The 15,929-nt window shown below is 36.1% G+C and overlaps 1 protein-coding gene across 5 annotated transcripts in view; it reads left to right on the top strand.

Moving 5' to 3' along the window:
* ZNF326 (zinc finger protein 326) overlaps nt 1-13,318 on the top strand; it is a 220,675-nt gene extending 207,357 nt beyond the window's left edge. For 3 of the 5 annotated variants that reach the window (XM_074002009.1, XM_065519069.2, XM_065519063.2), the window contains 3 exons: nt 202-332; nt 1,652-1,747; nt 7,152-8,330. In XM_074002009.1, coding sequence (XP_073858110.1) covers nt 202-332; nt 1,652-1,747; nt 7,152-7,490 — 566 coding nt within the window. In that variant the 3' untranslated portion in view covers nt 7,491-8,330. Of the gene's footprint in view, nt 1-201; nt 333-1,651; nt 1,748-7,151 lie in introns of all 5 variants that reach the window. The other 2 variants (XM_074002006.1, XM_074002014.1) reach the window with 1 other exon arrangement.
* The last annotated feature ends 2,611 nt before the right edge of the window (nt 13,319-15,929 follow it).

Genomic DNA, 15,929 nt, shown 5'->3' with positions numbered 1-15,929 from the left:
ATACCTTAATAATTTTAATTAGTTAGCGATATATTAAATCTACGTATGTAGATTTATGAGATGTGGTAGAAATACTCAACATAAACCTGTTCACTCTGATCTTTATTTTGGAAGAAGGGGTATGGAAACTAAGTAGTAAAAACTTCATTGGTCAGAAATAATACATGAGTCATTTCTTTCATAATTGGATGTCTTTTGTAGGTGTTACTGCAGATGATCACATGATGAAAGTAGAGACAGTTCATTGCAGCGCTTGCAGTGTGTATATCCCTGCCTTACATAGTTCAGTTCAGCAGCACTTAAAGTCTCCTGATCATATCAAAGGGAAGCAGGTAAAATTTTGATCTGTCTTAATAAAGTTGCTGGATTATCCATCAATGTTTTATTGTTCTTTGGCCATAGCTTCACACCTATCTGCAATTTTATCAATTTTATCAATCTCATATGGAAATAACTGTGATTATATTGAGAGAGGCAGTATATAGTGGTTAAGAGTGAGCTCTAGAGTAAGATTCCCAGAGTTGTTCAATCTATAACATGTGTTAAGCAAGCAAGTTAGCCTTTCTTTGTCTAAGTTTCCTTATCTGTAAAATGAGAGTAGATGATCATTCTACTCTTACCTCATTTTTTTAAAGAATTAGATTAACTAAAATGTATAAGGCAATTAAAATAGTGTCTGGTAATGGTAAGCATTCAGGAAATTGTAGCTTTTATTGAACTGTTAACTTTTTAAAAAGTCAGTACGAAACAGTTTTGTGAGAGAGTGTGTGTGTGTGTGTGTGTGTTTTAGAATAAAAAAGTAAAGATTTGATTATTACTGATAAATTTTTCTGATGGTTGGGAAAAATACATTTAAAAACAGCATTACCAGCTAGCATCATTGTTACATTTTTTAGTAGAATATCCCTGAAAAATTTACTGTCTTTTTGGTTAGTATGTTTCTGCTTCTCTATTGGCGTGGCTGGTTTTATTTAGTCAGATTTACTTCAGGCAATACAAATGTTTATATTGTGGAAAATCGGTTTGTTTGAAAAGCATATTTAAAGATTCAAATATTAAAGCCTTAAGTTTTAAGTAGAACATACTCAGTGTTAAACTTGTATTTTGTATTAAAGTGAACCTCATTTAATTCAGATTTCTTCAAGCATTTTTGAACACATACAATCTTTTCTTAATCTATGTCTTTTTCTTCTCTTGATATTCCCTTGACACCATTTTGGCAATTAGACATTCTATATTGTTACCTTTCTTCCTTTGTATAATAGTCTTGAAATAACTACAGCCTAAAGGAAGACTAGATACTCTTGTAGTATGAAAAATTATTCTTCATTTTTTGATAGCATGAAAATTAATAGTTGGGGCCTGGGGAGGCAGATGGGGAGTGGAAAGAAGAGAAGGCAGCTATCTAGTAGAATCTAGACTTGTAGATTTGTGGGACTGAGTGTTTTCTGTTGAAGCTGATTGGCTTGAATCTTCAGTGTTTTAATTCATAGATTTAGATTGTGGTTATAGTAGGTACTGTTGCTCTATAGTTTGTAAGAAGATAAGTCATTCAAATCTAAGGGTTTGAGCATTAAATGCTGTTTTAATTATGGAAATATTTTTCATAGCATGATTTTCAAGAACCCTCAGTGTGTTCTGTTTTTTATAGGCTTATAAGGAACAAATAAAAAGAGAGAGTGTCTTGACTGCTACAAGCATTTTAAATAATCCAATAGTGAAGGCGCGATATGAACGTTTTGTTAAGGTAAGATATTAGGGCAAAAACCTTTTCGATAATATTGTGGTATTGCAGTAATTAACTGGTGACATAGTAACCTTTTGTGATACTTGAATATAGTATAACATATTAAGAAGAATTTTACTCAGTATCTTGTATATAGGTAAAACATCTTTTTTCCTTATTGTTGGGTTGGTCAAGATGGGAGCAGTGATTCCTCTGATCATCTTTGTAGCTCTGAATCAATTGAGAAATACACAAGAATTAGATAGAAAATCAAAATGTCAGCTTTATTCTTGATTTAAGAAAAATTGACTTGGAGAATATATCTTAGTTATGTAGTTGCTGTGAACTTTTAATATTTCACTTCTGAATTAGGTAGACTTAGATCCTCCCAACTTCTGTTACCAGCCCAGATGGAGAGCAACAGGCTTCTCCTAGTTTACCACATGGCGTAGAACAGACTAGGATGTACCTTTTCTGTCACTAGGAAGACCCAAAAGAGGGGACCCAGAAGGGATTGTATTGTGTACACCTAATTTTTTCTTCCAAGCATACTAATTGCATATGTCATTCCTTTTCTTTGGATAAAAGTTGGAGGGTAGCAGGAAGGTCAGATATGTTGCTCCAGAAGAAGGAATCTCATGGAATTTGGAGGGCAGGAGAAGAGAGGTTTGCTTCTAATGTTAGGAAACTCAGATGTGAACTCTTTACTCCTCAGGGTTTTTGCCATATGTTATGGCTTGAATCCATCTTTACATAAAATTTATTATAAACACTATACAAATAAGAGCTTACTATGATTCAGGAGATTAATAGAAATCAATTTTAGAGGTTAGTCTTTTAGTTTTGTTCTGTTTTTTTTTTTTTTTTTTTTTTTTTTTGAGACGGAGTCTCGCTCTGCCGCCCAGGCTGGAGTGCAGTGGCCGGATCTCAGCTCACTGCAAGCTCCGCCTCCCGGGTTCACGCCATTCTCCTGCCTCAGCCTCCCGAGTAGCTGGGACTACAGGCGCCCGCCACCGCGCCCGGCTAGTTTTTTGTATTTTTTAGTAGAGACGGGGTTTCACCGTGTTAGCCAGGATGGTCTCGATCTCCTGACCTCGTGATCCGCCCATCTCGGCCTCCCAAAGTGCTGGGATTACAGGCTTGAGCCACCGCGCCCGGCCAGTTTTGTTCTGTTTTTACTTATAATACCCAGACTGGTCTGACAGAAGTTATTTTTCAGTCTTTACAAAATAATACCTACCTTAAAATCATTATTCTATACTGAAGAGAGCAGTTGTGTTGAAGATGTACAAGTGTGTTATTTGCATTAGTAAGTATAGATTAAAGAAGTTTTGTTTATTTTGTCTATTGTGACTGTTAACAGCTACTCTGAAGAAAACCTGATACATATTTAATGACCATTAAATTGTCCCTCTACCAGTTCTTTCCAAGCGAAATAATATCAGTTCTTTCAGCTTGTTCCTTAGGGACCTATTTTCTAATTTGTTAATTTAATATTTGTTAATATTTGTCACCGTTTACTACATTCTTGACACTGCTTTAAAAAAATGAATGCAGCCCTCAATTGAAATCCAATTTTATGGGAGGTATGGCATCAAAAAGAAGCATCATAGCTAAAGAAGGAAAGATTAGATTTTTATTTTTGCATTGTCACAAACTTCTGAGAAGTCAATGGTTTCTATTGATATGTGAAGATAATTTTTAATAAGGGAAGAATGCAAAATTAGAATTTCTATATAGTGTTTTCAGGTTACACATAGAATTTCTATATAGTGTTTTCAAGTTACACAATTGAGTCACTTCATGGAATGGGAGATGTCACTGGTGGGAGTATCCTGCTCATACACGTATTATAGAGAACGCACCTGAACTGAAAACTCCTCTAGAACTTTGTTACTCAGAATGTGATCTGTGGATCAGCAGTATTGGTATCACTTGGGAGCTCATTAGAAATGCAGTATTTCAGGTCATACCCGGGACTACTGAAGAAGAATCTTCATTTTAATGAGATTCCTGTTGATTTATATGCATGTGAAAATTCAGGAAGCACGGGGGTCACATTACTCACTGATGGCCCTTTATTCGGCATGCCTGTCTGCTCTGTTCCCTGTTGTCGTTCCCCAGAACATCTTCTGCTCATGGTCAGCTCTGGTCATGGCTTAAAACTCCTCCACTGTCAAGTACTCTCTGTCTGACAAAATGCCCTTGTAAATCTTTGTCCCTTAGAGACACAGCAGAGAAGACAGAAAAAAACAAAATAAAACAAAACAAGTTTGTCCCCATCGAGATGATCAGTTCATCAATTTCTCCTAATTGTCCAACTGTATCATCTTGTTCTGCCTTCAGTCCTTGCTGTGGGCATTGATAATCACCCTTTCAGTAGGGAATGGTGCTGTTCTAAAATTCCTTATTCGTTCTAGCTCTATGGTTAGCTTTAATGTTTGTCTTTCTAAAAAATGTGGAATCGTGCGTGCCAGTCCTGTGTTTCCCAGATTTTTTACTCAATTCACAATAATTTTACTTATTAACTACCAGTGTAATGTGTTTCCTATAGTGACTTTTCCAACCTTTAATAACTTCACATCTCAGATTTCATTCTTGCTCTCTTTGTTTTCCATATTCTTTTTCTTATATATGTGTTTATATTTTAACACAATCTCTTTGTGTTGCCCAGGCCAGAATGCATGGTGTGATAATAGCTCACTGCAGCCTTGAACTCCTGGGTTTAAAGCCATTCTCCCACCTCAGCCTCTTTAGTAGCTGGGATTACAGGCACATGCCACCACCTTCAGCTACTTCCCATATTCTTACTCTCCTGCATTAGGGAGATTGAGACCATTAGATGTAAATTCAGTAAGTGTTCGCATTTCTGTCTTAGATATATCTTTCCTTCACCTTTATTATCTGTGAGGAAAAATCATTGCCTTTCATATGTGTCCTAATTTCATCACTATTTCTTCCCTTACTTGCATCTGATTTTTTTCCTGTTTTTTTTTTTTTTCTGATCTTCCTCAAATAGACATGCTTATGAGTTCCCTAAACTAAAAATGACTTAACTTTTCCTAGACTTTGGCCCACCCTATTTTATCATCTTTTCTCTTCCCAGAATACTTGAAATGGTAGTTTACTTTGCACGTGCTCTTTGCTTCCTCTCTATTAGTCACTCTTTAAACTAGTAGTTCTCAACCAGAGGAATGTGTTCAGTTACCCGTGAGGCTAAGATAAATGAAAAGCTGCCTAAGCCCTTTTTTTAGGCTTTCTGAATTAGGGTTTCCCAAACCTCACTGATAAATACCTCCTAAAATGCTTCTCTTACTTTGAGACAGAGCCTCACTCTGTTGCCCAGGCTGGAGTACAGTGGTGCGATCTTGGCTCACTGCAAACTCCACCTCCCAGGTTCAAACGATTCTCCTGCCTCAGCCTCCTGAGTAGCTGGGTCTGCGGGCGTGTACTACCATGCCAAGCTCATTTTTGCCCTGAAATGCTTCTTAAATGTGCAAGTTACCAAGCTGCTCCTGGAAATTTTGATTTAGGCGGTCTGAGATTGATCCAGGAATTGGTGTTTTCAGCAGGAGCTCCAGTACAGACTCAATGAAAATCTCAGGGTGTTGGAACCAGGGCCTGTGGTTTTTGACAGCTTCACAGGAAATTTTAAAGATACATTCTTGGACAACTGCTGCTGTCTTAACTGTCACATCATACTTTTGAAACTGCTCTGCCTAAGATTACTAATGATGTCATTATCAAATCTAGTGACCTTTAAAAAATTATAACATACTATTTTAAATGTATGAAAATAAGGGGATAGTACAATAAATCCTCAAGAACCTCCATTCTGTAATGATGATCAACTCTAGTGACCTTTTTCAATTGCTTTCTGCTTTTTTATACATATCATTTGACACTGTTGATCTATCACTTATTCTTGAAACTCTTTTATCAGGTAGTCTTTTACTGTCCTGGGTTTTCTCCTGCACCAAGTGTTCTTTCACTTCTTTTTTTTCTTTTTTTTTTGAGATGGAGTCTTGCTGTGTCGCCCAGGCTGGAGTGAAGTGGCACGATCTTGGCTCACTGCAAGCTTTGCCCCCTGGGTTCACCCTGTTCTCCTGTCTCAGTCTCCCGAGTAGCTGGGACTACAGGTGCCCGCTACTAATTTTTTGTATGTTTAGTGGAGACAGGGTTTCACTGTGTTAGCCAGGACAGTCTCGATCTCCTGACCTCGTGATCCACCCGCCTCAGCCTTACAGGTGTGAGCCACCACGCCTGGCCTTGTTCCTTCACTTCTAACTTCTGCTGCCTCCATGTATAGAGTAGGCATCTTCATAGGGTTTTTATTCCAGCCCTTTTTTCTACTTAATCCACCAGTCCCATCCCAGGGCCTTGCCATTTAAGACTCTGGCTTCACCATGCAGTCTATGCAAGCAGGCAATTCATTAATGTAAATATCTTACTTTGAACTCTCCTCTCTTTTTTGAGTTGCAGATTTATAGCTGCCTATTAGACATCTAGATATCTGAAGTTTTAATTATATATATTAATAACATATACACACTTCCTCCCCTTTTCCTTTCCATTAGAATAGTGATTGTAACTTACCTGTTCTGTGAATAATGTCACCACATCTTTTACATTTCTGGTCTGGGGTATTAGAGTAGCTTCCTCACTAGTATTCCTTCTTTTGGTTCTCTACTTCATCCTTCACATTCCTGTGGCATTCATCTTAAAGGGTAGTGCCAGTCTTAATGTTTTCCTGCTTAATAACGTTCACTGTTACTTCATTTCTTACTACATTAATATAGCCTTCTGATATGGTCAAATTTGTATGAGATTTGATCCAGATATATAATTCAAATATTAAAATAAAGTTGTACCTGTGAATGTTTACTGAGAGGTTTGTCTACTTTTTAAAAGTAGAAGTAAGGCATGGTATCTAATAGATTAGGCAAGGTACCTGATTTTCATTTGAGTTTTAAAGAGATTCTGTAACATTAAATACTCATATAATTAAGTAAAATGTAAATCTTTGTGTCATCTGTTTCTACCAAAAACAACACTTGCCTTTGTCATATATATATATATATGACATATATATGATTTTGTCATATATATATATATGATTTTAGAAATACAGTTAAGGGGAAAATATGCTGCTCTTGGGAGTGAATATTCAAGTGTGCATCAATTTTTTGAATACTTACCCTAGAAGATTCCAGTTATGGAGTATAAAGTAATGGCTTCAGTAAATTATATGCTCACATTGGTATGAAATGGACACTCAGCAAATATTTAATGAATTTGTTACAATTTATAATGAAAAGTTTCAAAATGGCATTTACTCCTCATGATATGGCAAGTAAAAATTTCACTTGCCATATCATGTAATAATGAATGTGCTGATTTTAAAACCCATTTCCTATGTTTTTAGGGTGAGAATCCTTTTGAAATTCAAGACCATTCTCAGGATCAGCAAATAGAAGGAGATGAGGAAGATGAAGAGAAGATTGATGAACCTATTGAAGAAGAGGAGGATGAAGAGGAGGAAGAAGAAGCAGAGGAAGTGGGGGAAGTAGAGGAGGTGGAAGAAGTAGAGGAAGTGAGAGAAGGAGGAATAGAGGGCGAGGGAAATATAGAGGGAGTGGGGGAAGGAGGGGAAGTAGGGGCAGTGGGAGAAGTAGAGGGAGTGGGGGAAGTAGAGGAAGTAGAGGAAGAAACAGCAAAGGAAGAACCGGCTGATTTCCCTGTTGAGCAACCTGAAGAAAATTAAATATAAGATATTAGATTTAAAAGGAGCTTTACATTTCGGTTCTAATGTAAAAAAGGGTAAGACATTTAATAGCTTAAAATATGAATTAACACCCATGTTGCATGCATTCCACATATTAAAATTTGTTTTATATAATTTCTAAATGTTTAACATTTGTTTAATAAAATGAAGGTAAAACTATTTTAGTTTAGTTTTTATAGCTACCAAACTTAGATCTGATAAATTGTTTGTATAATTTTTAAGCTTAATTTTTATTACTTTATTGGTGTTAAGGATAACAAATGTGTATTGTTAGTATAGCTATTCTAATAATTTTATCTTAAATGCTGCTCTTGGGAGTGAATATTCAAGTGTGCATCAATTTTTTGAATACTTACCCTAGAAGATATAAACTGGGCAAGTATTTTGTGCTCTGACTGTGTATTTTTTTACTGCATTGGACATTGAATAGTAATTTGCGTTAAGATAGGCTTAAAGGCTCTTTGTGACCATGTTTCCCTTTGTAGCAATAAAATGTTTTTTACAAAAAACGTTCTCCCTGGATTAGCAGTTTAAATGAAACAGAGTTCATCAATGAAATGAATATTTAAAATCAAAATTTGCCTTAATGTATCAGTTCAGCTCACAAGTATTTTAAGAGGATTGAGAAGACTTGAAGTAAAGAAAAAAAAATTCTCAATCATATTTTTAAAAAGTAAAACTAAAAATTTTTTTAAAAACACATTTCAAATAGAAGTGAGTCTGTAACTGACCTTATTTATACTCTTTTTAGTTTGTTCCTTTTCCCTGTGCCTGTGTCAAATCTTGAAGTCTTCCTGAAAATACATTTGATACAAAGTTTTCTGTAGTTGTGTTAGTTCTTTTGTCATGTCTATTTTTGGCTGAAGAAACAAAAAGCAGACTTTTCTTTTAAAAGAATTATTTCTCTTTCAAATACTTCTATCCTTTTTTAAAAATTACTTTTTATGGCTTATATACCTACATATATAAAAAGAGAACTTGAGCTTGATAGAGGATCTATTCTTAAGTCATTTGTTTTCAAACAACCATCTATCTATGTCACTAATAAGTAGTGCTCTTGTTTTTTTCAGTCTTTACTGTGGCCTCTTTTGAGAGTAGGGTCCGTTTTTTTTTTTTTCTTTTTTGGGACAGGGTCTCACTCTGTCGCCCAGACTGGAGTGCAGTGTAGCCTCAACCTCCTGGGCTCAAGTGATCCTCCAACTTAGCCTACCACATAGCTGGTACTGTTAAGTGTGAGCCACCATGCCCAGCTAAATTTTGTAGTTTTCGTGGAGACAGGGTTTTACCATGTTGTCCAGGCTGGTCTTGAACTCCTGGGCTCAAATGACCTGCCTGTCTTGGCCTCCTAAAGTGCTGGTATTACAGGTGTGAGCCCATGCCTGGCGTAGGGGGCTGCATTTCAGTGAAATTAGATTCTTAAAGTTTTGAGGCATTGTATGGATAAATGTATTATATCAGATTGTAAGGCATTAAGTGGGTGAATATATGGACATTTGTAGAATCCCACAGATAATTTATCTTTTTGTATAAAATAAGACTTTTAAAACTAGACTTTCTGGACCAATACAGTTTTTTTTTGAGGTGAACTAAGTTTGCCTACCTTAAAGCTAGGAATATCCAGTAGATACTTGCATCTAATTTTAGGGATTTGGTGCCAAATAAGAGAAGGTTATTTGAAGACTAGAGAAATTTGGATACTCTCTAGGAGTCTGTATTTACTTAGCAGGCTTTTGAAAGCCTTTTTGCTTCGTTCAAATTTTAGGGATAATAGGACTTGTTACCCGCTTGTTTCTCCTTTATTTGAAAATATTTGTGGAAGGGCTAAGGTAAAATAGTAATAAATTCCTCTAGGTTATTAGTATTTGGTTCTTTTGATACTAAGCTGAGTGATTTTTTAAAAAACAATGTCTCTGGTAATCTGATTGAGATATGAAACTTTTGGAAAGAAGACTGTGTAACAAAAATTCTATGTAACAACTGGATAAATGTTTTAGAATGAGAGATAGGAAAGAACATCTAAGTAGTGTTTTTTTGTGGGACACATGAGCCTTTATACAGACTAGCTAATTTGCAAGATAATGATAAAAGTGTATTTTGTTACTGTGCTTTATTCAGAAATTCAAATTCATGTATTTCCTATTGGGTAATTTGTAGATGGGCAGTTTATAGGCAAGTTAGTTTTTGTGATCCTTAGTGTTTATATTTTCATTGCTTTTGTAATAAGGATTTATATAAGATCTTAAACATCTTTCAACTTCTGTTTTCCAATTATCACTTGTTTTCTCTATTGCAAAGTGAGATACATAGTTCTAAATAACCAAAGAAATTTATTTATAACCTACACAGTTGTTTCAGCTACATGCCTAGGGACTATCCTGTATTCTTCCCTTTGTATCACTTCCTACCTCCAGTCTGTCAAAAAGTCTGTCTGTTCTACTTCCAACATTTATCTGCCCACTCTTCTACCTCCACGGCAACCAACCCAGTTCAAGTCATGATCGTTTCTTATTAACGAATCTTGATTCCACCCTTACTGTGGTAGATTCAGTTTTCTACACAAGTATAAGCTTTTAAAAATGTAATTCAGATAATGTTAATCTCATGCTTTTTTTTTTTTTTTTTTTGTACCTATACAGTTAGAACTCCTTATCATGTTGATCAGACTGGCCTAGCTTTCCAACTTTATAGCATATGCCATTCTTCTCACCAGCCATAATGGCCTTCTGTTACTTTTTTGATGAAGTTCTTTCCTACAAAGACCTTTGCATTTTCTGTTTCTATAGCCTGTACCCATCAGCTTCCCTTGGCTGATTCTTCATCCTTCAGGTCATCTTAAATGTTAGAAAACGGGAGTAGTTCTAAAATGTTTGTAGAAGCGAGGATTTGGGGGTACCAACCTAGATTTTACTAGAGCATATTCTTTGGAGATGTTCTTTTTTCCCACTTTTTATTTTTATTTTTTTTATATAGGATCTCTCTTTGTCATGCAGGCTGGAATTCAGTGGCATGATCATGGCTCACTGCACCCTTGACCTCCTGGGCTCAAGTGGTCGTCCCACCTTAGCCTCCCAAGTAGCTGGGACCACAGGTGTGCACCATCACACTCAGCTAATATTTGTTTTGTAGAGATGGTGTCTTGCTTTGTCGCCAGGCTAGTCTTGAACTCCTGGACACAGGCAGTCCTCCCACCTCAGCCTCCCAAAGTGCTAGGATTATAGGCATGAGCCACCACGCCTAGCCTGGAGGTGATATATTTTTAACAAATATCTCACATGATTTTGAAGGTGGTCAGTGATTGCACTTTGAGAACATTCATAGGGCCCTCAAACAAATTCCTGGTGCCTGTAACTCTCCCCTATCAAGACAGGAGTTTCTGCCCTTTTGAATATAAACATAGGTTTGGGGAATTCTTCATAATATTTTCTGAAAGCACTGGAATCTGTAATAGACCTGCGGTAGTCAGAAAATGGGGCCTTCCCCCCGCTCATTTAATACTTACAACTGTATTGTGAAGTTAGTAGGATTAGTACTTTTCTCATATAATAAGCTCATTCTTGTACATGTAGACACAGAGAAAAGAACTACAAAGGTAAATGTTAGTGCATGTTGAAATGTATTTAAGAACTCTGTTTTAATCTTGTGGATATTATCAGATTATTTTAGATGTTATTTAACATTTGATTTATTTACCAAATTGTCCTTACTTTGAATATAAGCAGACTTTTTTTATTGTGGTAAAGTATGCATAGCATAAAATTACCATTCTAATCATTTTTTAATGTACCATTTAGTGGCATTAATTACAAGCAAACTTTTTTTTTTGAGACATAGTCTCACTCTGTGACCCAGGCTGGAGTTCAGTGGCACTATTTCAGCTCACTGCAACCTCTGCTTCCTGGGTTTAAGCGATTCTCATGCCTCAGCCTCCCGAGTAACTGGGATTACAGGCACACACCACCATGCCTAGCTATTTTTTTTGTATTTTTAATAGAGATGGGGTTTCATCCTGTTGGTTAGGTTGGTCTTGAACTCCTGACCTCAGGTGATCCGCCTGCTTTGGCCTCCCAAAGTTCTGGGATTATAGGCATGAGCTGCTGTGTCTGGCATACAAACTTTTGATTACAGTTTGAGACCTGTTGATGGACAGAAAATGGAGTAACCACACAGGCAGAAATGTTCTAGTCTGCGTGACAGTTACGGTTCATTTTATAAATAAACCATTTGACTTTATTTGGTAGTTATGGTTCCTATCCTGAGTGCTGGATCTCTATTTGGTATTTGAACAAATCCAGGGAATCTGCAAGGCTGAAAGGCAGATTCTTGGCAATGGTAAATTCAGTAGGTCCTGCCACCGTTTGAGGCCTCCTTGGAGACAGCCACACTAGTCTAATCTCTGCTTGACTTTCCCTTCTTTTTTCCCAGACCTCTAATTCCCAGAGGTCTGTTATGAATTCTAATGCTTTCAGAACATACTACGGAGAATCCCACAATGATAAATTTTCCCAGTTTTTGTTTTAAAACAAAGTTTAAAAATACTATATTAGGGGTTAGGGTGAGGTGATGTTGATGTTGACAGATGGCCCCCTTGGTGACAGGGAGGTATGAAATAGCATGGAGTGTGGAAGGGTACTATGAGTAGTTTATTTATTCGATCAGTATAAAGTATAGATTTAAAAGAGATTAAAATGGCATGCTTGATTCAACTCATTATATTCTAAAGTTCTATTAAAATTATAGAGGAGGTACAGTAATATAAATTTCAGTAATAAGGATAGCTTTATAATCACACTAGAAAGACAAGTGTGCTGTGAAATATTTCTAGAAGATTTCTAGAAAACAAGGAATTAGATGTTAGTGAAACCAAGAGAGCCAAGGAACTGACAGCCACATACAGATGATAATTAAAGAATGACTCTAGTTGTAGAGACAGCTCTGAGATGGGATGTCTGTAGTGTGCTAAGGCAGATTTTTAAAGGACTAGATAGTTATTCTGGTCTCTGACTCAGAGCTACTGGTCCACACAATTCCTCTAAGCTAAAGCTATAACACAACTTGATGTTTGCCAAATAAGGTGAGATTCACAGAGTATATACGCAGAGCATATAAATAGGGGTCATCGAAGTGTGGCAATGCCCTAGGTATATTGTGATTACCGCAAGGAGCTTTGTTCCTCATACTTACAAGCAAACAAAAATCTGCCAGCTGTCTATTTCCCAGTTTTCCTTCTGACTGTTCCTTTCTCCTTTCTCACACAATTAAAATGCTAGGTTTCCTGTAATCACAATCTTCAGGAAATTTTTCACTCAAGCCCAGAAAATAAACTCCAGATAATGATACTGAGAAATTTATTGGTTGGAAAACTATCTGCGGCCTCCCCATTTCTTAGTAGATTTTACATTTTTAAAGGGTTGTAGAACACCAAAACAATATATGACAGATACTGTGTGTGGGCCTCAAAACCTAACCTTTATATAAAAAGTTTGTTGACTCCTAGGCTCTAATTTGCAAATAGACAAACAAATGAGAAACAGCAAAAACTTAAGGAAAAGAGCAACATGAAATATGTACAGTAAACTTAACAAGCAGAAAGAATTCCTGGGAAAACAATTCAGGGGGAAAAAAATGACCAAGTATAATTAGTATTATATGGAATAATAATTAGCGCTACTTATAATAGTTTTATATGTAATCCTCATCATATTATATGTCATAATCTTCAAGTATTTTAGAGGTTATTGTACTAATTTTAAAAATGCAAGTTGCTATAAAGAAGTATCTTGGAAATAAAAAACAGTTGTGAAAATAAACTCTGTTTTAGGCTGATTAGTTGAATAAACATGGCTGAGAATCAAATTACTGAGCTAGAATTTTGAGCTGAAGATACTTCCAGAGGCTTACAAGAAAAGATGAAAAATATAGAAGTTACAGTAAAAGACCTAGAACATGTATCTCTTAAAGACATAGAAAACCCAGAACATCTGTTTAAAGATTAAGCTTCATGAGATTAAGAGCCATATGTATAGAGAATTCACCATTGAATACCCTGCATGTATCACAGGCCAGGTAAATACTATGCAATAAATATTTTTGAATGTATAAAAATATGTATGTAAGTATAAATATATAGAGGAGTTCCAGAAAGTGAAAAAAGAAGTGAAGGATCAGAAAAAAAAATCTTCTGATGAAAGATTCATATTAGAAGTCTCCAGTGTTGAGCAAAAACAATGAAAAAGTCATACTGGATGAATACTGACAAAATACGTGTAATCCCAAGCTTAAGAGAAAAATCTCAAAATGTCTAAAGAGAAACAGTGTACCTTTAAGGGGAAAATAATCACATTGGTCTCAGACTTGTCATCTGTACATTGGAGTACTACAAGATACTGCTATTTTTGAAGTTCTGAGGGAGAACTATTTTGAATTTAGACTTCTGTCTTGAGTGAAACTATCAAGAGTAAGGGCACAGTAAGGACACTAGCAATTTTAGAACATGCAAGGATTTCAGAAATTAACTGTCATGAAACACTATGCACACCATGATATCAAATTATGTAAAGAAAAACTTGGATAAACAAGAAATTGACGTAATCATAGCTACCTATTTGAACACAGCTCTTAGAAATTATCAGATAAAGAGTTCAAAATAGAGGAAACATTTTGAATTATATAGTGCACAAATTTTAATAGCTGTAGAATATTTCTTTTCAAATGCCACGAAAAGACCATGAAGCAAACCACAATATTTTTTTGTTTGTTGATAGGTAGGAATTCAGGGTCCATCCTGTCATGACAATGCAGTGAAACTAGAAATTAGCAAGTGGATAGCAATAAATCAATTTTAAACAGTAAGACTAAAGAAAACACTCCTTATAATGCTTGCATTTAAAGGGAAATAAAAACTTACGAAAGAGAATCCCTATTTTATTTAAGCAGTTCTAGATTAAACAAAATGTTGAAACATCTCAATTTGGTCTCCGAGGCTAGCATAATCCTTATTCTAGAAAATTGTTCATCAAAGATAACTATGGACCAGTCTCACTTATGAACAAATGTAATCATTGAAAAAGCAAGACCAATTAAATACCCCGAAATAATGTGTCATGGTAGAGTAGGGTTTATCTGAAAAGTGCAACATAACATATTATGTAACTCAATCCTTTAGGAAATTTATTACTTTAACTTGAAAAAAAACAAGATAAACTTGATAGATGCTGGAAAAACATTTCCTAAGATTTAACACATTCCAGATTAAAATTTGTCAGGCTGAGAATAGAATAAACCTTTTAACTTGGCTAAGGAGTAGGGAGGTCTTCCAGAAAAGCTTCAAACATCTGCATTCAAGTCAGGATTAAGACAATAATGACCGTTGCCTATGCAACAATCATTTAACCCTAAGAAATAGAAGTATTAGGAAGAGACAACGTAGTCCTTATTTTGAGCAGTGTGATTGTAGAGACAAACATCCAAGAGAATCAACTGAGAAACTATTAGACATGATAAAAGGTAGTTTTGTTTAATAGTTCATCATGAAAATCTGTACTACATAGAAAATCTGTATATAGAATATAGCATTGGCCGATTGGAAATGTAATTTGAAAATCCCATTTGCAACAAAACTTGGAACTGTATACTGTCTAAGAAATGGGAAAAATGCAAAATCCATATGAGGAAAATGATACATGTTAATGGAGGAAATAAAATACCTGAATAGATAAGCACTGTGTTTCTGTCTGAAAAATATTGTCTATATGCCAGTTATCTTCAGATAATTCATTAATTAATTACCATTCCAGTTGTTACTTAGGGTTAGTGGTGGCGGTGAGAGAAAAGTTAAAAATACCAGCCTTGGGACCATTGAAGTGTCTTTCTCATATATATAAGTTCAGGTAGACAAGGCAGGGCTGGTGTCACCCTTCAAGATGTCAGAGACTGAGGCTCCCTCTTTCTTGTTACTTTGCTGTCTTTAAAACCTTATCTTTGACAGGGCGTGGTGGCTCGAGCCTGTAATCCCAGCACTTTGGGAGGCCAAAGCAGGCCGATCATGAGGTCAGGAGATTGAGACCATCCTGGCTAACATGGTGAAACCCCGTATCTACTAAAAATACAAAAAATTATCTGCGCGTGGTGGCAGGCGCCTGTAGTCCCAGCTACTTGGGAGACTGAGGCTGGAGAATGGTGTGAACCCGGAAGGCGCAGTTTGCAGTGAGCCGAGATCGCGCCACTGCACTCCAGCCTGGGTGACAGAGTGAGACTCCCTCTCAAAACCAACCAACCAACCAACCAACCAACCAACCAACCAACCTTATGTTCAGTTGTCCTGTGTATATTCCAGCCCATGGAGAGGGAGAAAAGGACTGTTCCCAGAAATTGTACCTACCTTTCTACATGAATCTCATTGCTTAAAGCAGCCACATGAAT

Source organism: Macaca fascicularis, chromosome 1 (genome assembly GCF_037993035.2).
Source record: "Macaca fascicularis isolate 582-1 chromosome 1, T2T-MFA8v1.1".
Lineage (NCBI taxonomy): Eukaryota > Metazoa > Chordata > Mammalia > Primates > Cercopithecidae > Macaca > Macaca fascicularis.
The sequence above is the reverse complement of the archived record's forward strand: the minus strand, read 5'-3'. Positions and strand labels throughout refer to the sequence as shown.